The sequence below is a fragment of the Hypanus sabinus genome, chromosome 2, assembly GCF_030144855.1.
Source record: "Hypanus sabinus isolate sHypSab1 chromosome 2, sHypSab1.hap1, whole genome shotgun sequence".
In the NCBI taxonomy this organism is placed as follows: Eukaryota; Metazoa; Chordata; class Chondrichthyes; order Myliobatiformes; family Dasyatidae; genus Hypanus; species Hypanus sabinus.
The window spans coordinates 35,305,034-35,327,295 of NC_082707.1; the positions used below are offsets into that span (position 1 = coordinate 35,305,034).

General features: G+C 41.3%; 1 protein-coding gene across 2 annotated transcripts in view; it reads right to left on the reverse strand.

Annotated features, from left to right (window-relative positions):
* meltf (melanotransferrin) overlaps positions 1–22,262 on the reverse strand; it is an 81,451-nt gene that overhangs the window by 19,337 nt on the left and 39,852 nt on the right. For both annotated transcript variants that reach the window (XM_059944046.1, XM_059944035.1), the window contains exons 9-12: positions 19,501–19,652; positions 16,244–16,340; positions 12,724–12,918; positions 1,485–1,641 (exon numbers count right to left, since the gene is read on the reverse strand). In XM_059944046.1, the coding sequence (XP_059800029.1) occupies positions 1,485–1,641; positions 12,724–12,918; positions 16,244–16,340; positions 19,501–19,652 (601 nt within the window). The remainder of the gene's footprint in view (positions 1–1,484; positions 1,642–12,723; positions 12,919–16,243; positions 16,341–19,500; positions 19,653–22,262) is intronic.

Sequence of the window (22,262 nt, forward strand, 5' to 3'; positions counted from 1 at the left end):
ACCTCAGTTGTAGGGAAATCACTGGAGAAAATTCTTGGGGATGGCATAAATGAGCATTTGGAAATCCATGGTCTAATTAGGGAAAGCTGGCATGGTTTTCTACATGGCAACTCATGCATTATCAACTTGATTGAGCTTTTTTGATAAGGTGACAAGAGAGATTGATGAGGGTAGGGCAGTGGATGTTGCCTACATGGATTTTAGTAAGGTAGAAACATACAAAACCTACAGCACAATACAGGCCCTTCGGCCCTCAAAGTTGTGCCGAACGTGTCCCTACCTCAGAAATTACTAGGCTTACCTATAGCCCTCAATTTTTCTAAGATCCGTGTATCTATCCAAAAGTCTCTTAATAGACCCTATCGTATCCGCCTCCACCACCGTTGCCAGCAGCCCATTCCACGCACTCACCACTCTCTGAGTAAAAAAACTTACCCCTGACATCTCCTCTGTACCTGACTTGGATGAAAACATACACAGTTGGGTTAGTAAGTCTGCAGATGATAACAAGATTGGTGGAGTTGTGGATAATGTCGAAGACTGGCAAAGAATACAGCATGATATAGATCAGTTGCAGATATAGGCAGAGAAATGGCAGGAGGCATTTAACCAGGGCAAACATGAGTTGGTAGGGCAAATGCAAGGAGATAGTACACTTAACAGTGTTGTTAAGCAGAAAGGTTTTGGGATCCAAGTTCATAGCTTAATGGAAGTGGCAACACAGGTCAATAAGGTGGTCAAGAAAGTTTATAGAATGCTTGCTTCTATTAGTCAAGGCACTGAGTGCAAATGTCAAGAGGTTATGTTGCGACTTTATAAAACTCTGGTTAGACCACATCTGGAATATTGCATGCAGTTCTAATCACCTCACTACAGGAAGGGTGTTGAGGCTTTCGAGAGGGTGCAGAAGAGGTTCGCCAGGATGGTACCTGGTTTAGAGGGCGTGTGCTATCATAAGAGGCTGGATAAACTTGTGCTGTTTTCTTTGGAGTGCTGGAGGCTGATAGAAATTTACAAGATTATGAGAAGCATAGGTATGCAGAGAGTGTGTTTCCCAGGGATGAAATGTCTAATTTTAGAGAGCATGCATTGAAGGTGAGGGGTAAGTTTTTTTACTTGGAGAGTGGTGCATGCCTGGTATGGTGGCAGAGGCAAACACATTGGAAGCCTTTAGCATGTTGGATAAGCACATGGATGTAAGAAAGGAGGAGGGATATGGACATGGCATAGGTAGGTAGGAGGGATCAGTGTTCTTTGATTTGCTGGTTCAGCACAAGATGTGGGCAAATGGCCTGTTCCTGTGCTGAACTGTTCTGTGTTCTATGAAGTCAGGTGGTTACCTCAGCAGGCAGTAAATACATCTTTATGTTGAAACTCTGTATTGCATTGAGTTAGGTTGCAGCTCCAAGAACTGGTATGCAATTGGTCCACTTTCATTTTACCATCCATAATAAAAAAAAACGTACTATAGTCTGTAAGATTACCTGAATGCTCCGGTATAACCACTGTATTGTTCCTCTGCTGTGAAGGCACACTTTGATCGCCCACTCTCATCCCCGATGCACAGTTCACAAAGTTTTGATGGATAGCCCTTCTGATTTGCACCCGGCACACAGCTTGCAGAGAAGAACTCACTGACCACTGTACGGAAGAGTCAATTAAATTGTTAGGCATCTCCAAATCTGTTAGAGTAACCCAAGTCTTATCAGTAACAATTGAGCAGATTAATTCTACATCTAAAATGAGCAGACGTTTCTTCAATATAAGGAGTGGCCCCTTTAAGATGGAGATGGAGGAATTTCCTCTCACAGGATCAAGAATCATTGTCCCCTCTAACCCCAGAGATGTGGAGGCTTAATTGCTGAATATAGTTGAGATTTTTATCTAGAGAGGAGTAAAGGATTTTGATGAAAGAAGAGCTGAGACCAATATCAGGTCAGTTATGAGTTTACTGGATACCTGATTAGGCTTAAGGGCTATGTAGTAAAATAATCTCTGATTTCTATTTTTTTATGATCTAACCTTTACAGCAAATATTAAAGATTTTGCTAGTAATGGCAAGTAATAATATGCATGTTGGGAAGTCTGTCCTTCAGATGGAGGAGTTCTGGGATCCAGCCATTAGGGAAGATTTGTCTATGAAGCATTCAAGGTATACCCAGCTCCCAATTCACAATTCAATGCTTTTAATGTGGTTTAATAGATCAATTTTAAAATACATGGAAAGAAAAAACAATTCAGTACTAAGGGCTGACCATTAAACTTTTAAGTAATGCTGTCAGAGGTTGTTACCGAGGATCTGTGTTTATGGATTGGACTATGAACTGTGGACTATTCTGTGTTTTTGCCCGTACTTTCTTGTTGCTGTGTGCCAAGTCTGTTAGTTCAGTTTTTTTGTGATGGGGAGGGAGTTTGGGAGTTGATGTTCCTGTTCCCACTTGGTGCATTTTGTTAGATTTTTGTGTGGGGGGGTGATAATCATGTTGCAATTCCTTTCTGTGCAGGGTGGGGAGTGTTAATGTTTTTTTTTGAAAGACTATTACGGTTTTCGTGGCTTTCTGGAGAAGGCAAATCTCAGTTGTTTACTGCATATATACTTATATACTTAGATAATGAATGAACCTTTGAACCTTTAGTATTGAGTCATACAAGCATGGAACATAACAAATACATTCCTGATTGCAAATCAGTAACACTTAAACAATATTTTTTACCTCTGTTTTCAAGCTCATGATGTTGTCTGTATTTGCTAGAAATCTGAAACCATTCCAATCATTACTGGTAACTGGTCACGAAGGTAATGCATCCTTGGGTTATTTCTCCAAATGACACAGAAAGACTGTCTCACTGCTGTGTGACACAATCTGTTCATCAGTTGCAAGCAGCAATTGTAAAGGGTCATTAACAAAGGAATGGTGAAAGAATTAAAATGAATATTGAACTTTTATTGTCTGTATCTGGAGATGCAACAAATGTGATGCACATTGCCAAGATTAAGTTTATTTATTCTCATTAAGACTCCACTTTCCAGAATAAATAATTCCAGGCTGTTGCGTTCGTTTGCCTATAACTACTGATGAGACCTGAAACCAAGAGATAGAACAAAGCCGGAACTGAAAAGAAGCCCTTTATTCATAAAGCCACACAACTACAAAAATCTCAAAAACTCAAAACTTAACAGTACATCCAAAAGCACAACTATTTAAATAGTTACAGATGTTGATGGGAACAACGGCCAATCAGTGAAAGTCAGCCTGGGATTGGTTGTCAGCTGACCAATAGGCATTGGTTGTCAGTTCACCTAATACCTCCCTCTTAGAGATGATTATCTGTAGGATTTGAGCCTGTGGTAAACTATGTATACCTGTCTGGACATGCCCCTCTGCTGACTGCTCCTGTGGCTCCTCCTGCAGACCCCTGTATAAAGGCTATTGGAGGCACTGCTCCCCCCTCAGTCTCCAAGATGCCGTGCTCCGTTTTGCTGCTAATAAAAGCCTATCGTTCACCTCCCGTCTCCGAGAGTTATTGATGGTGCATCAGAGCCGAGGGTTGATTTAGATTGCGGTAACTGGCTTACAGTGGTTATCAGTTCTTAGTGGTTGCAGGCTGTCATGATGTTGCTGGAGGCTGTGCTGGAGCTAGTGGTTGGTTCAGTCGGGGTAAATCGAACCCTTCGAGGAGGAGATGGATGTTTGATAGTCTGTCCAACAAGCACTGGTTGATATGCAAGCAGTGATGTCTGTCTATGATAACTTCATAGAGCATTTTCCTCATGCATTTGTCAGTCTGATCTGATACCCAGGGGCCTTGCCCATTGCGATACCATCTGGCCACACTCGGCTCCGGGCTTGAATAAATTCACCCATTGACCGAGGTCTGTGTCGCTGCCTTTGTGCACTTGATCATTTACTGACTCAGATGTTGAACACTGTGGCAGCATTGCATCCAAAACTGTGTGCAGTTTTCTTCCCGAAAGTGCTTCAGCTGGAAGCTTCTCCTCAAGGCCTGGACGCGGCATAATTTGATGTCAGAGAGCCTCAGCCTATGCTCCTTCCCCTCTTGAAGCTACCCACAAACCTCCCTACCTGGCCATTGGACTGTGGATAATATAAGGCTGAGCGGATATGGATAATTCCACTGTTTTAGCAGAATGCAGCAAACTGCTTTGCACTGAATAGGGTGCCATTGTCAGAAAAGGCAGCAACTTGTGACAATTTGGAGCTTTGAACAGCGCCAAATCTGCATTCAGGATTGATTGGCAAGACCAAATTAAAGTAAGCTCTTCGAGGCTTCAGTAAGAGAAGGCAAGAAAAGCTGTAGGTAGGGTTCCCCCAACATTTATTATTCTTCCTTCTTTATATTTGATCACAGTAGGGATGAAAGTCAGGGTAGTGGACTGTTCCTCTTGTGGGATGTGGGCAGGCAGGGAAACCTCTGGTGTCCATGATGACTACACCTGTAAGAACTACAGCCAGCTGTACTTTCTAACACTACGCATTAAGGAGTTGGAGCTGGAACTGGGTGAACTCTGGATCATTTGGAAACTGAGGTGTGATAGTTAGGACATATAGAGAGATAGTTACGCTCAAGGTGCAGGACACAAGAAACTGTGTGACTTTCGGGAAGTGGAACGGGGTAAACAGCCACTGCAGAGTACCCATGTGGACATCCCCCTCAAAAACAGGTATACCACTTCGGATACTGTTGGGGAGGGTGACGTAGCACAGGGGTCACCAACCTCTTTTGCACCACGGACTGGTTTAATATTGAGAATATTCTTGTGGACCGGCTGACAGGGGTGGGGGGGGGGGGCTGGCTTTGGTGTTAAAATCACTACCAAAATATAGGTGATAAGTCAACTATAAGTCACTTATAAGTGGCTAATACACTCAATTTCGTTTCTAACAGGGTTTATCTAATGAATTTAATATTAAACACACAGCGTGTATTTTCCTCACATGAATACAGTGATAAGACAATTATAACTCACTTATAAGTCAACAGCATCATAACATTTTAAGTGATGTTTGGATATTAAACACACAGCGCATATTTTCCTCGTATGGACATATAAAATCATTGTAACACACCAGTAAGAGGACAAGGTAAGGGCCGGAGGTCCCCATACCGGGGCTGCGACGTTCGCAGTCCGGAGACAGCAACCGACTGACCGAGGAGTGTGACAGGACGCGCGCCCACTCCCCTTGTAGGTAGGTAGGATCTATCAGCCGACAAAAGTTTGGCTCGAGGGATGACTTTCAGTAGGTCGCAGCGAGGTAGCTGCTCTGCTGCTTACGAAACCCTGAGCCTGAATTAGGTCGTCTGTGAATATTTTAGCACCGGGTTCCCCACGAACATTCGGTGTGCTAAACAGGTTTAGAGGCGGCGCCCATCTGTCCGCGCTCCAGGCCAGTAGCAATAGCACTTCTCGCTGACCGCATGGGGTGGCCGGTTACCCGAGGCCAACCAGTGATCCCTGGCACTAGGGTATCACTGCGTTTAGGTGACTGATGACCTTGCATGGGTAATGACTTCACGTGTGTTTAAGTTCAACAGTGGGCATGACAGGGAATGAGGAAAGGTGTAGCTGACTCATATTGTTTCATATCGCCAAATCGTATTGTTTCCTTGTGACCAGGTAGTACATGCTTTGCGGCCCAGTGGTTGAGGACCACTGACCTAGCAGAGGCAAGTCACAGTGATCACGACTCTGGCAGTGAATGTGACCCTATGACTTAGGAGAAAAGAAGGGAGAAGAGGTGTGTGGTGGTAATAGAGGATTCATTAGTTGGGGAATGGACGGGAGCTTCTATAGACAAGAAAGAGATTCCCGGATGGTATGTTCCCTCCTGGGTGCCAGGGTCCGGGACATCTCAGATTGAGTCCTCAGCATTCTTAAGTGGAAGGGTGAACAGCCAAAAGTCTTGGTCCATGTAGGTCCCAATGACATAGGTAGGAAGAGTGACGAGGTTCTGCAAAGTGAATTCAAGGAGTTAGGTGCTAAGTTATAGGGCAGGACCTCCAGTGTTGTGATCTCAGGATTGCTACCCATGCCACATGTTAGTGAAGTCAGAACTGGGAAGATTATACAGTTTAACATGTAGCTAAGGAGTTGGTGTAGGAGAGAGGGCATAAGATTTTTGGATCATTGGGCTCTCTTCCAGGGAAGGTGGAATGTATACAGAAGAGACAGTTTGCACCTGAACTGGAAGGGTACTAATATACTAGTGGGAAGGCTTGCCAGTGCCGCATGGAGGGTTTAAATTAGAGTTGCAGGGAGAAGAGACTCGGAGTTCCAGAACAGTTAGTTAGTGGAGAGGTTATAGAGACATGTTAAGACCTCAGACAAAGCCGGGAATCAAAAGGTTGAGCATGGCAACTAGTATCCTGAGCTACCTATATTTCATTGCAAGAAATATTGTAGGAAAGGTGGATGAGCTCTGGGCAAGGATCAGCACCTGGAATTATGATATTTTAGCCATTAGTGACACGACTGCAGGAGGGGGAAGGACTGGCGGATCAATATTCTGGGGTTCAGTTGTTTTAGATGCGACAGAACCAGAAGGATTAAAGGAGGAAGGATGGCATTACCAGTCAGGACAGAACTTGTCTAGTGAGGCATTTTGGTTGGAACTGAGAAATAAGTAATGCATGACCACGTTAATGGCGCTATATTACAGACTGAGGGATTTAGAGGAACAAATTTGCAGACAGTTTGCAGAATGTTACAAGAAACACAAGGTGGTTCTAGTAGGAGATTTTAACTTTTCACATGTTGACTGGGACTCTCATACTCTGAAAGGACCAGATGGGATAGAATTTGTCAAATGCATTTAGGAAAGTTTCCTTAATCCATGCACAGACGTCCCAATGAGAAAGTATGCAATACTAGATCTGCTATTAGAGAATGAGACAGGGCAAGTGGCAGAAGTGATCACCATGCCTTTAGTTTCAAAAGTAAGTATGCAAAAGGTAGGTCTGCTCCGCGGGTTGAGATTCCAAATTGGAGAAAAGCTAATTTTGATGAGATCTGGCAAATGTGGATTGGGACAGGCTGTTTGCTGGTAAAGTGTACTAGGTAACTGGGAGACCTTCAAAAGTGAAATTGAGAGGACAAAACTTGTATGTGCCTGTCAGAATAAAAGATAAAGAAATCAAGTGTAGGGAACTTGTAGAGATATCGGGGCCCTGGTGAACAAAAAAAAAGGCTGTGCTTAGGAGGTATGATGACTGGTTCTTCGCTTGCGAAGATCAGGAGGGAAGAAGAGTCCTCAGGAGTGATGTCACGGTCATTGATGACTGTAGAGGCCAATTCTGGATCTGCAGACTTTGGAACAGCAGGGACTCGGGAACAACTGGGATGCTGGTGCTTAGGTGGTCGGATCCTCCCTACACCTCCCCTTCTTTCAGCAGTCACTCTTCCAGATTCTGCAAAATTCTTGGCTGCTCTGTGAATCAGTGTTCTCCAGTGATCTCTGTCACAAGCCAGCTTCTACCAATCATTGACCTCAATATTTGCCCTGAGAGGGCTCCTGCTGCTTAAGTTGGTCTTTGTACCCCTTTCCCTTGGCCCTGAGAGAGTTTTCCGTAGAGAACTGCTTTCAGTAACCTGGAGTTATCCATGCGGGACACGTGGCCTGGGAAGCAGAGCTGCCTGAGTAGCAAAGTGGCTTGGAAGTTGAGCTTTCTCCAGGAGCTCAATGTTGGAGACATGATCCTGCCAGCTGATACCTATGATGGAACAGAGGCAGCACTGATGGAAACACTCGAGCAACCGGATTTGCTTGTGGTACAAGACCAGGTTTCGGAGCCGTAGAGCAGTGTTGTGATGACAACAACCCTGTACACCTGGAATTTTGTTGACGGATACAAGCTGGTGGTTCTTCTACACATGTATAGCAGAAATAGGCAGATAGGAAGAAATGGGGTGCTTATGGAGTACAAGATTGCCAGAGAACATTTAAGAAAAATCAGGAGGGCTAAGGGAAGGCATGAGCTTGCTCTGGCAGACAAGGTGAAAAAGAATCCTAAGGGATTCTACAGATATGTTAAGAACAAGAGGATAGTAAGGGACAAAACTGATCCTGTGGAAGACCAGAATAGTAACCCATGTGTGGAGCCAAAAGGGATAGGGGAGCTCTTAAATAACTTCTTGCATCTGTATTTACTCAGGAGGTGGACACAGAAGTCTGCAGAAGTGAGGCAAAGCAGCATCAACTTCATGGACCCTATACAGATTGCAGAGGAGGAGATGTTTGCTGTCCTGAGGCAAATTAGGGTGGATGAATCACCAGGGCCTGACAGGGTGTTCCCTTGGACCCTGCAGAAGGCAAGTGCAGAAATTGCCGGGGTTCTAGCAGAGATATTTAAATCATTCTTAGCGACAGGTGAGGTACCAAAGGATTGGAGGATAGTCAATGTTGTTCCACTGTATAAAACTACTGCTGGGCTTGACATCAGTATTGGGAAAGTTACTGGAAGGTATTCTGAGGGACCAGATATACAAGTATTTGGGTAGACATGGACTGGTTAAGGATAGTCAGCATGGCTTCATGAGTGGTAGGTCATGTATAACCAACCTTACTGTGTTTTTAAGAGGAAATTACTAGGAAAGTGGATGAAGGCAAGACAGTAGATGTTGTCTACATGGACTTTAGCAAGGCATTTGACAAGGTCTCACATGGGAGGTTAGTTAAAAAGGTTCAGTCACTCGGCACTCAGGATCGGACACTGGCTTTGTGAGAGAGTGGTAGTAGATGGTTGCCTCTCTGACTGGAGGCCTTTGACTAGTGGAGTACTGCAGAAATCATTTCTGGATCTGTTGTTATTTGGCATCTATATCAACAATCTGGATGAGATTAGCTGGATCAGCACTTTTGCAGATTACTCCAAAATAGTGGATGCAGTGGACAGTGAGGAAGGCTGGGAAAATGGCAGATGGAATTTAATGCAGTCAAGTACAAGGTGTTGCACTTCAGTAGGACCAACCAGGACAGGTCTTACACAGGACACTGAGGAGTGTGGTAGAACAAGGGGACCTGGGAATAAAGGTTTGGTTGGAATTGTCATCACAAGTAGACAGGGTTGCAAAGAAAGCTTTTTGGCACAGTGGCCTTCATAAATCAAAGTATTGAGTAAAGGAGATGGGAAGTTATATTGAAGTTGTATAAGGCATTGGTGAGGACTAATTTGGAATATTGTGTGCAGTTTTGGTCACCCATCCACAGGAAAGATGTAAATAAGGTTGAAAGAGTACAGAGAAATCTTACTAGGGTGTTACTGGATCTGGAGGATCTGAGTTATAAGGGAAGATTAAATAGGTTAGGACTTTATTCCTTAGAATGTAGAAGATTGAGAGGAGATTTGATAGGGTAAATGCAAGCAGGCTTTTTCCACTGAGGTTAAATAGGACTACAATCAGATACTATGCATTAAGGATGAAAGGTGAAAAGTTTAAGGGGAATATGAGGGGAAACTTCTTCACTCAGAAGATTGTGAAAGTGTGGAATGAGCTGCCAGTACAAGTGGGGTGTGTGAGCTTGAATTCAATGTTTAAGAGCAGCTTTTATAGGTACATGGATGGTAGGGGAATGGAGGGCTATGATTCTGATGCAGGTCGATGGAAGAAGGCAATTTAAATGGTTTGGCACAGACTAGATGGGCTGAAGGACCTGTTTCTGAGCTGTCCTTTTCTGTGACTCCATGACTAAATATTTCTGGAATTCCAAAGTGGCTGAAGATCTGTAGCAGCTGTTGAATGGTAGCCTCTGTTGTTGATGACTTCATAGATAATACTTTTGGCCAACTAGCGAAGTACAGCTATTAATTAGTCCATGTGTACTCAACTCCAAGGTCTGGTAGCTAAGACCATGGCTGTAGATTGGCTTTACTTGGATTCTTTGCTGCCAGAGAGCACTGAGTTCACTGCTTGCATTAGGATGTGAAAACTTCATCAATGCCCAGCCATCACACAAACCATCTTGCCAGGACTTTCATTCAATTGATGCCTGGATGACCATGGTGGAATTGTTTCGGTATTCTTGGTCAATGTGCTCATGGAATCAATATTCTGTCTCATTCTACAGGCAGGAGCCCACAGTTCAAAGTGATGTTTGATGTTGGTAAAAATGTACCACATCTTCTCCAACTTTTACTGGCCGTCTATCAATGAGGTATCTGGAGATATGCTGAAGAAGAGGATTTGCAGCCATTTTTGCTCTGTTCTTGTTGACCGTGACCTGAACAGCATTTGATACAACTGTATGGACTTTGCAATCAATTGAAATTTCAGCCAAGACTGCATCTTCATTTTCAGTAACCTGCTGATTCACAAGTCTGGAGAGGGCATCTGGCTGACCAAGTTTCTGGTTTGATGTGTACCTGATTTCAAAATTGTAGTCTAATAATGCCATTGCCCACCTTTGTAGATGGTTTGATATATACACTGAGATGCCTTTCTTAAACCCAAGGATGGACAATTGTGGCTCTTGATCATTAAGGACAGTGAAGCATCCACCATAAAGCATCTTGTGGAATTTCTTCATAGCAAAGATGATTCCAAAGGCTTTCTTTTGGATTTTTCCATAGCATCTTTCTGCTGCGTGATAGCTTTCTCAGAAACATCAGAGAAGATGTAGAATATAGCACCTCTCACCCCATAATTGGATGCATCTGTTGCGAATTCTGGCCGCTCTGGGTTGAACTGTATCACGAGAAGGTAGGATGACAATATTCTTCACCTAATGAAATGACTCTTGGCATTGTTCGGACCATTTCCTTGTGGTACCCTTGTTAAGCAGGGCAGTGAGTGGCTCCGTCAGCCAGTACATTGCTGACAGAAATGCTGACTTGTAACTGGTCATCCCCAAAAATGTGAATTACTGACATCTGATAGAGGAGGTATCTTAAAGATAGCAGTGATGTTTTCAGGACCTGTCTCCTGGGGGGGGGGGGGCAAAGTAAACTTTGAACATGGCCATTAAATTCCTTCCAGAAACTTCTTGTTATTCTTTGGCCTAGAAGACAGTGAAGGACAGAAAAGGCCTTCTTTGAGACTGTGGCGTTAGCATTTGCTGCAAATAAGTTTCTTGTATTGGTACTTTCTTTCGTAATGCCATGCACCACAGTTCCAACAGGCTGTGTTTGGCCATTTGGAGACCTAATATGTGATGATATCTGGGCCATTGGAAACTGCATTGACATGGTTCTGTTCGACCAGGTTAGAATTGTGTTGTGTTTTGGGTTGATCAAATACTGACATTCTTGACTGACAGCTTGTAGAGTCATATCAGGGTCTTGCTCCAGTCTGGCCAGGAGCCTTCTGCAAAATGTCTGCATCACCACGTGTGCCAGAAGTCTGCACATAAAAATCAGACACTTGAACTGTGATTCAGTCATGTTATCCAGCTTGAACTTTTCACATTTGTGATCAGCGGCACTGGATATGATGAAGTCATTGGTGTCATGTTTAATGAGTAGTAGCAAACACTGAAGAGAGATGACTGGTTTCCACAAAGGCTTGTTAGCTTGTTAACTTGAAATAAGTCTTTATTTAGTAAAACTGCAAAACTACAAAATTCTCAAAGACTCAAATTCCCAAAGCACAACTATTTAAATAGTTTACCCAAGAACATTCAAGACATCAGTAGAAACAATGGCCAATCAGTGAAAGTCAGCCTGAGATTGGTTGTTTCAGCTCACCATAAGAAAGGCTATATTTCCTCTCATTGTAGCTTAGGTTACAAATCAATTTACAGCTTTCATTATATATCAATATAAGCTTGAACAGATTTATTGCCGAACGATTTCCAACTCTTTACTTCAATCATAGTCTTTCTTTAAAACTGTTTGTTCAAATTTACTGTCACCTCTGTCCTCCATGCTTGCAAGGAAAAATATACTGAGCCGAGTGGGACTAACTAAGCAGCTCTTTGAATGGACTGGCACATTCTACGATCTCCATTGGCTCTGGTGCAATGAGTGATGTGTCCACCAATACCCTGAACTCCCAGTTTAAATTCCTACCGTTTGCCTTCATTCACCTAATGTGAACTACCATGCAACAAACTGGTTTAAGTGACAATTTCCACTTCTTTTCACACTCTGGCCTGACACAGTAGATTGGAATAAGTGTTGTTTTGCTTATTTTTGAATCTTCTCTAATTAGTACATCACCAGGTTCTTGTCATCATGGACTTGTTGTCAATTGTCTTTGTTCTTTTTTTTCCACAAAGCAGTATAAATTTATGTATAATTTATTTTCCGTCTTGTCTGTACCTACACATCTGATACTGCTGCAAGCAAATTTCTCATTGTACCTCTGCTTGTGCTACAGTAAACTTGACTTGTATTCCTTCCTGCCTTTTGGAAGTGAATGTTATACATGTTAACAATAAGTGTATTTTGGGTACTGAAAGGGAAGTATATTTACCACTAAAGAAAAAGGTGGGATGATAGCATTAGCGGTTAGTGCGATTGTTTTGCAGCGCCAGTAATCAGCCATTTTGGTTCCATTCCTGCCGCTGTCTGTAAGGAATTTGTACATGCTCCCCCGTGACCACATGCCTTCCTCCCACATTAGGGTAAAGAAATTGCTACATCAGCAGTAGAAGCATGGCAACATCCGCGGGCTGCTCCCAGAACAACCTCAGATGCAAGACAACATGTTTTGTTGTTCACGTAACAAATTAAGCTAATTTTTAATCTCTTTAAGATCCTTCTCACCTTTAGCAATCTTGCATTTGTCAGCTTTGATTTCACCCATCTTCATCAGTGTACCAATGGGGATGTTCCACCCAGCAGTCCTGTTCAGCCCAGTGTGACAAGACTTCTTTCCTTTCAGCTGATTGATGGTGAAGGCGTTATGACTCGACTTTTTTACTACTGCCACAGCATAATACGATGCTCCTTCATTATCACCTAGTGCATAAAGATTTCATTCAAACTTATTTTCCAAAGTTGTTTTGTCGGCATCTTTTTAAACTTAGTATTGAACTAGTTTTACACAACTTACATCAGGTACTGCAGGTAAATGAGGGTATTCTTAGAATGAGTCTTACTGGACATTCTCCTTTAATGTTTTTCTGTTTGGGTTTTAATCGAAAGGTCACCAGGAAAGAAAATAATATTATATTCAGGAAATCTCAATTTTCAGAATCCATTTCTGCTCATCTAACAGTGAACTGCTATCACTGGTTTTTGGAAAATATCTTTTTGAATAATGTTTTAGCTACACACAGCTGACTACTATGTCCAAGTAAAAAAAAGGATATTAGTGGCCAAAAAAAAAAAAGAAAACTGTGGAGACACAAAAGAAACTGTAGGTGCTGGGAATCTAGAGCAACACACAAAATGCTGGAGAAACTCAGCAGGTCAGGCAACAGGTATGGTAATATACTTCAGTGGAAATCCAGGAAATGGAAATGCTATTTTCTCTTTTAACTGCTTCCTGAAGGCACCAGTTACATTTTGCAAATCAGAAGCAATTTGTCATCACTTAATATTCAGTCAGCAGCCTCCCCTCAGACTCTCAACAATTTGACTTTGAACTTGCCAAAACAATGATTGCAGTGTTTCACTGTAGCCCTGAACTGGACTACCTTAATTCTAAACAAAACAGTTTATAATCAGCGGCTTTCTGCCAATATTGTTAACAAAATGTTGAAATATTTAAACAAGATTTTCTGAGTGAGAGCATAACCAGCTCACTAACTGAGCTTTATTTGCACACAATTGAGTCCACGTCTTAAATTGCTCTTACTTTAAGATAAAGGCTGGTCGGTAGACTGCCCCCACCCCCACCTAAAACTATCCACGTGGAGTGTACTCATTCACCCTCTAAGTAATTCCATACAGACAGTGTAATCATTTCATCAGTCCACACTAATGCAATTAGTACTTTTGCTACTACAAACACCGTTACTTTTAATTTATATGTAAATGGAATTGTGAATTCCTTAATTTAGTGTTTCAATTGAAAAAATATCCTTTGAAAAACAATAAACTAGTCACAGAATTCTAAGTATCAAATTTTCCATTCTCACCCACTAGATAGAATAGCAAGGAATTCCTTGACACTAATGGTTATGAACAAAATACAGTATATTGCCTAGTTAGTGATACTGAAATTCTAATTACACTTACATAAAATGTCTGACAGACAAATAGAAATGAATTACTTAAAGAATGCTTAAGTGGTTATAGCACAAGACATTGTTGTTATTCCAAATGAATCCAGATGGAGTAAAGGATTCTTTATCATGTGTTTGTCAAGGTTTTCTGTACAGTGAAGATTCTTCTGATACACGAAATGTAAAAGAGAGTTGAGAATGGACTGCTAGCAAATAATGCTGGAGAGGTAATAATGGGACACAACGAAATGGCGGACAAACTGAATAAGTACTTTGTATCCATCTTCACTGTGTAAAACACTAGTTCCAGGCGTCAGGAGTCATGGGTCATGAAGTGTGTGAAGTTACCAGATCAGAGAGAAGATTCTTGGGAAACTGAAAGGTCTGAAGGTAGACAAATCACCTGGACCAGAAGGTGTATATCCCATGGTTCTGAAAGAGGTGGCTGAAGAGACTGTAGAGGCATTAGTAATGAACTTTCAAGAATCACTAGGTTCTGGAAGAGTGGAAAATTGCAAATGTCACTCCAATCTTCAAGAAAGGAGAGAAGAAATAACAGACCAGTTAGTCTGACCTCAGTGGTTGGGAAGATGTTGGAGTCAATTATTAAGGATGAGGTCTCAGGGTACTTGGAAGCACATGATAAAATAGGCTGTCATCAGCATTGTTTCCTCAAGGGAAAATCTTGCCTGACAAATCTGTTGGAATTCTTTGAAGAAATAACAAGCAGAATAGACAAAGGAGAATCGGTTAATGCTGTGTACTTGGATTTTCAGAAGGCCTCTTGGGCAAGGTACCACACACGAGGCTGCTTAACAAGTTATGAACCCATGGTATTACAGAAAAGACTCTAGCATGGATAAAGCAGTGGCTGATTGGCAGGAGGTAAAGAGTGGGAATAAAGGGAGCCTTTTCTGGCTGTCTGCCAGCGACTAGTGGTGTTCCACAGGACTCTGTGTTGGGACCAATTCTTTTTATATTATATGTCGATGATTTGGATGATGGAATTGATGGCTTTGTTGCAAACTTTGCAAATAATATGAAGATAGGTGGAGGGGGCAGGTAGTTTTGAAGTAGAAGAGAGGCTACAGAAGTATTTAGACAGATTAGGAGAATGGGCTAAGAAATGGCAGATGGAATATTGTTGGGAAGTGTATGGTCATGCAAATTAGTAGAAGAAATGAAAGGGCTGATTATTTTATAAATGGAGAGAAAATACAAAAAAAACTGAGTTGCAAAGGGCCTCGGGAGTTATTGTGCAGGATTCCCTAAAGGTTAAGTTGCAGGTTGTGTTTGTGGTGAGGAATGCAAATGCAATGTTAGCATTCCTTTTAAGAAGACTAGAATATAAAAGCAAGGATGTAATATTGAGGCTTTATAAAGCACTGGTGATGCCTCACCTTGTGTATTGTGAACAGTTTTGGGCATTTATCTTAGAAAGAATGTGCAGAAACTTGACAGTGTTCAAAGGAAGTTCACGAAAATGATTCTAGAATTGAATGGCTTGTCATATGAACACTGCTTGATGGCTCAGAGCATGTATTCACTAGAATTCAGAAGAATGAACGGAACCTCATTGAAACCTATTGAATGGTGAAAGGCCTTGATAGAGTGGATGAGGAGAGGATGGTGGGAGAGTCTCAGCCCAAAGGACAAAGCTTCAGAATGGAGATGAGGGGAATTTCTTCTGCCAGAGATAGTGAATCTGTGGAATTCTTTGTCACAGGCAGCTGTGGAGGCCAAGACTCCATGTATATTTAAGGCAGAGGTTGATAGATTCTTCATTGGTCAGGGCATGAAGGGATATGGGGAGAAGGCAGGAGATCGTGGCTGAGAGGAAAATTGGATCAGCCATGATTAAATGGTGCAGCAGACACAATGGGGCAAATGGCCTAAATCTGCTCATAACCTTATGGTCAATGATTCCAGGATAAAAAGATTTCTTCAGCGCTCTAGGAGGATTCAGTATCCTCTTTGCCTCTTCTGAGTACTGTTGTGTCAAGTATGCATCAGAGTTCCAGGAGTATGACAGTCAGCTTTATTCTCCTGCCTATGCACTTGAAGTGAAGTTTCTCACTGGAACTATATAATTGCTGAATTATTATATTTCTTACCTGTATAACTTTCCCCAGCAGCAGGCACCAATCCATACAGTTTTCCAGCTGTGTAAATGTGTCCTGCATCCAAGGTTACTGCATCAATTTCTTTTTTCTGTGATGAAACAATAAAAAATGTATTTAAATCAATACATGATTTTGATTAGAATTACATTTCATTACATAATTAAAGAAAGAATATTGTAGGGACATGAAGACTAGACCTCCTTGTTGAAAACCTTAGGTAGAAGAAAAACGCTGATAAACTTTTCTAAATAATAGAAAAGAAAAAGAATGGAGAAGGTTGATTAGACACCTCAGCTAGGCCTCTATGAGAAAACAGAATATTCAATTGATGGATTATTCATCCGACATCTCAAAGAATCAACTTGATTCAAGGTGTTGCCTATACCATGTTCCTGTGACAGTTTTACAGTAACTCTAGTTTCAGCATCTACTTTGTACAGCAGAATTCTGTGACTGTGTACCATAACCCTGAACGAGGACTCCTACTGAAGGCTTTGACTCAACACTAAGTCCAGCAATAGTTCTGGATCATTCTGAGTTGAAAGCCCTCCAACTTTGCACTTGCCATTGATCCCATACAAGCAACAATCTTACTGATGTGTATGGGATTTCCAATATTTATTGTTACTGTTTATTTTTTTTCTTTAAACTTGCCTTTCTCATCACATTATAGTAGTTTAATGTACTTTAAAATAATTTACATTTTATTTTTGAACTTAATTCCAAGACAACAAATATTTTTCATTTAAATGTAATATTCAAAATTATTTAAAAACAATAAAATACATTCGAGAACAGCAAGGTGTCAATGGTAGCCCAGGAAATGGAACTTTGGGTTTACTGGTCAAGTCCACTTGCAGACTGTTCTTATCTGTGGAAGGGATATGGAGTCAAGGCCTTCGGTACAATGGTCCTGTGATACCCCAGAAGGTGAGAGTGGTGTTATGATGAACGCATAGCCCATATTAATGGAGAATTTTTCTCAAAATATTTTCATACAATTAAGTGCTGTGAGATAATCCATTTATTTCTTTACATTAATTTAAATAAATTGTTATAATTAAATAATATCTCATTCTTCTCAGATGTTGTGTTGACCTTTCAGCGTACTCTAAGATCAATCTAACCCTCTCCTCCTGCATAAATGCTCCTAATATATCAGCCTCTGCCACCATCCCTGGCAGGACATTCCATACGTTCACCATTCTGTATATTAAAAAAAAACTTACCTCTGGCATCCTCCCGAAACTTTCCTCCAATCACTTTAAAAATGTGCACCCTGGTATTAGCTATTTCCATCCTGGCCATTCACCCAATCAGTGCCTCATCATCTTATACACCTATCAAGTCATCTCTTATCTCTCCCTCCAAAGAGAAAAGCCTTAGCTCACCTAACCTTGCTTCATAAGACATACTCCCTAATCCAGGCAGCATCCTGGTAATTCTCCTTTGCACCATCTCTGAATTTTCCACATCCTTCCAATAACAGGTGACCAGACTTTAACACAATATTCCAAGTAATATTTGCTGCCAGGTTTCCTGACCAAACCCGACTCAATTATGTTCACATCCTGAGTACAAATGATCAGGTAAAATGTAAACCCAGATAAGAATGTAACCACACTTTCCAGAAACCTCCACTGAATGAGGATCCATTTCCTGAGCAAACACCATCGCCATAAGAAGCCTCAGTTCATAGGTCATCGTCAATAACTCAACAGCTCTGCATGGCAGGTATAGGGTGGTGGGAAAACTCTGGTGTGAAAATCATAAATGTTCTGCTTGTGTTTTAGGATCAAAAACATCATCCAATGAAGCATATGCACTTGCAGTATTTCATGCGCTGCACCCATTTTTCTTTCAGTGACTAGAAAACATCGTTGGGAGGAGATAGTTGTAGGTTAGTTTGGACAGATAGGTTCAAGAAAGCAGATCAAGGATAATGAGATCACGAAGTGAAGAGATCTGGTTAAAGAGACCCAAAGGTGGAGAGAGAGGTTGGGGGGTGGGGTAGGAGGAATTGGAGAAGGATGGAGATGTCAGTGGGCGGGAAGGAAGGGAGAAGATTAAGGTTGTGAGTAGAGTGGCAATGCAAGGGACAGGAGTGGAGTGAGAACATTTGTGGATGAGAGGAATATGCAGAGGTCAGTGGATGGAAGAAGGAGGGGAGATGAATAGGACAGGAATGGGAAGTGGGATCAGGTTATGGTAGCAGGATGGTGAAATCAGGTCAGTGAGATCAGCAAGGACAGACTGGGATAGATCAAGAGGTACAACCAGTCAGATTATGATGGGCAGATCTGGGAGTGAGAGCAAGGTGAGGAAATTGTGGGGAAAGAGTTTGATGAGGATTGATTGAAGGGGTGAATATATCTGGGGAATGGAGCGAAGTAAAAAGACTGAGGAAGCAAGCAGAGAGATGGGCAATGAGGAAGTCAGGTACTGAGGAGAACACGGGGGATGAAGTGTACGACATGGACTTAAGATAAAGATGCATTGTGAATTAAATAATGAGAAGGAAGAGATCAGGCAAGGTTGGAGATAATTATCAGTTTCTTTATATGGACTCCTCAAACCATCCATGCCAATTGGCAACACCACTTGTCAATCTTTCTCCACTTTGGACTCTTAACAGTATTTAGTATTATTTATAAACAGTGCTTTGCTTCACCTTGGTAATCCTATCTGAGAAATTCTCTACATTATCCATTGCTTCTCATCTCTACAACTTAAAACTAACTTGTTTTCTAACTTTCTCAGTTCTGATGATGATTCTTTGTAAGGTACATTAACTCTGTTTCTCTTTACACTGTTGTGTCACAATGCCTTAAAAACAATAAAACATTCACATTTGCAGTTCAAGTGTAAAGCTTGTAAATTGTGAGACTTTCAAAATTTTTGTCCCAAGCACACCACAATCTATTATGTTTAATGGCATTTTATGTTCCTAGAATTGCTTTAAAAAATGAGCATACTAAATTAATGAGGCCAGCTGTTTCAAAAAAGGCTTTGATCTTTCTCTTTACACTCTTTTGAGCAAACCAAATAAACTTTTACCCTAAGGATAAAGACCTACAACAAACTATTCATTTCAGTGCAATGTTCTATACTAAAGAATCCAACAAAATAACATGCAAGCCTTGAAAGAGAAATTTGGTTTGTTTTAATGTCCTACAGGAATGGCGCACATACGTACCATGCACATTAAGCAGCTATCATTGTGGGCATTGTGCAAGTCTGGATCTTACCTTAATTTTTATCATGCAGTCAGTGGGATTGTCACCTGATACACACTGAATTGGTGGTGTCAGGTTTTGGTTTTGGAATGCTATAGCCATATCTGAACATTTCAGTATTTCACTTCTGGATTGTGTGCACCAGCGCAGATTCCCTGGCAAGCCTGAAGAAAAAGCAACACTAGGTTATTATCTGTCTGCACTGAAGCAACTTCAATGTCACAATTTGCTTTAAATAACATGTATAGATGTTATAAATTAAATAACACGTACAAATGGACTGCTGCACACTATCAAAATAAGCTGCAGAGAGTTGTAGACTTAGCTCCATCATGAGCATTAGCCTCCATTGTTTCCAGGATATCTTCAAGGATTGATGCCATCATTAAGGATCCCCACCACCCAGGTCGTGCCTTGTTCCCATTTTTACCATTAGGAAGGAGATACAGGAGTCAAAGGCACACACTCAATGATTCAGGATCAGTTTCTTCCCCTCTGCAATCTGATTTCTGAATGGACATTGAACCCACGATATCTACCTCACTACTACTTAATTTCTATTTTTGCACTGCTTGTTTGTTAACTAATATATTTTTATTCTATTTCACAATTTTTCTCTATCATGTATTGAATTGTACTGCTGCCACAAAGTCAACAGATTTCACGACATATGCCGGTGATATTCAACCTGATTCTGATTCCATTTTGTCCTGTGTTACCAATGATTTAGCAGAAAATACTGGAATTGGTTTAAAAACAATTCAACCACAGAGTTTTAACAAGTGTAGTTTTAACAAGAAAACAGAAATGCTGGTAACTCTAAGCATGTCAGGCAGCTGGGTGGAAGGACAGGCATAATTTCGGGTCTTCGTCTTCATGAATGTTTCATTGGGACTGGGAGGCTACGGAAACAAGATTATTTCTAAGTTGCAGAAAGGATGTTGGAGGAAATCGTTAACATGAGAGATTCTGCAGATTCTGAAAAAAGTGAGCAACACACACAAAATGCTGGAGGAACTCAGCAGGTCAGGCAGCATCTATAGAAATTAATAAACAGTTGACTTATTGGGCCAAAACCTGTCTTCAGGATGGAGGAAGGGTGGAAAGCACAAAGAAAATTTTTCAGACAGAGTTGCCAGGGTGATTCAAATGTTTATAGTTAATGGGGAAAGCTAGAGTGATAAAAAGCAGAGAGTACAGCTGTGAAATGCAGATCAAAAGAGATATCAAACCAAAAGAAGAAACATATCAGCCAGTGTCTGTGAAGAAAGAAAAGAACTATTTCAAGATTCAACACACACAAAATGCTGGTGGAACACAGCAGGCCAGGCAGCATCTATAAGGAGAAGCACCGTCGATGTTTCGGGGCTGAGACCCTTCATCAGGACTAACTGAAAGGAAAGATAGTAAGAGATTTGAAAGTAGAGGGGGAAATGCAAAATGATAGGAGAAGACCAGAGGGGGTGGAGTGAAGCTGAGAGCCAGAAAGGTGATTGGCAAAAGTGATACAGAGCTGGAGAAGGGAAAGGATCTTTATTTACCTTCAGGTGAGTTATCTACCTTCAGATCTTTCAGCTTCTTAATCAGGTTCTTCCTAGTAATAGCAACTACACTCTTTTCTGTCCCGTGACACTGTCAAACTTCTAGCATACTGCTCATGTCTTCCACACTGAAGACTGATGCAAAATACTTATTTAGTTGGTCTGCCAAACCGTTGTACCCCATTACTACCTCTCCAGCATCATTTTACAGCAGTTTGATATCTACACTCACATCTCTTTATTCTTTACATATCTGAAAAAAATTCAGGTATCCTCTTCATTATTATTGGCTAGCTTAGATTCACAATTCACCTTTTGCTCCATATGGCTTTCTTAATTGCCTTCTGTCAGTTTTTAAAAGCTTCCCAATCCTCTAACTTTCCACTGATATATGCTCTAATTACTTTTACGTTGGCTTTGACTTCCCCAGTCAGCCACGGTTGTGTCATCCTAGCTTTAAAATACTTCTTCGTTGGGATGTATCTATTCAGTGCCTTTCAAATTGCTCCCAGAAACTCCAGCCATTTCTGCTCTGTCGTCATCCACGCTAGCGTCCCTTTCCAATCAACTATGTCCAGCTCCTCTCTCATGCCTCTGTAATTCCCTTTACTCCACTGTAATACTGATTCATTTGACTTTAGCTTCTCCCCTTCAAACTACAGGGCGACTTCTATAAAATTAGGTATTTAAATAAAATACAGAACAAATTAGAATACTACCAATGACATTACAGTGTTATAAATTTGTGTATTGATTCCTAATAGTTATTGATGGAGGACTTCATACAGTGTAGGCTGACTGTTTTTTGATTGACTGAGCAGACACCTAATGTAGATTATGGACTACCTTCATACAATGATTGTACCTTCCAAATCATGTTTCATTGTAACAATCAAGCTGATTGTCGATACCTTCAAATTCTTTGCAGTGGAAGTAGTGAAATCATTTAATTTTCACTCTTGGCTATTTCTGGCATCTCCAAGACTGAATGCTTGCAACTGCAATGAGCATAACAGTTCTGAATTGTTTTACTGCTTATTTCTTGCTGACTATCGGTGGGAAAAATCACTGCTTTATGAACGCAAAAACTTTTCACCCACCCTACAGCATAGTGTCTAATGGCTCTGCAATTGCAAGTGACTGACACTAGTTAAAAACTGTTCAGCAACAGACTCCTGTCCCAATTAAGAGGCATAGTGTCCCAAATAAGGACAGGGATACCCCGCTATTTTG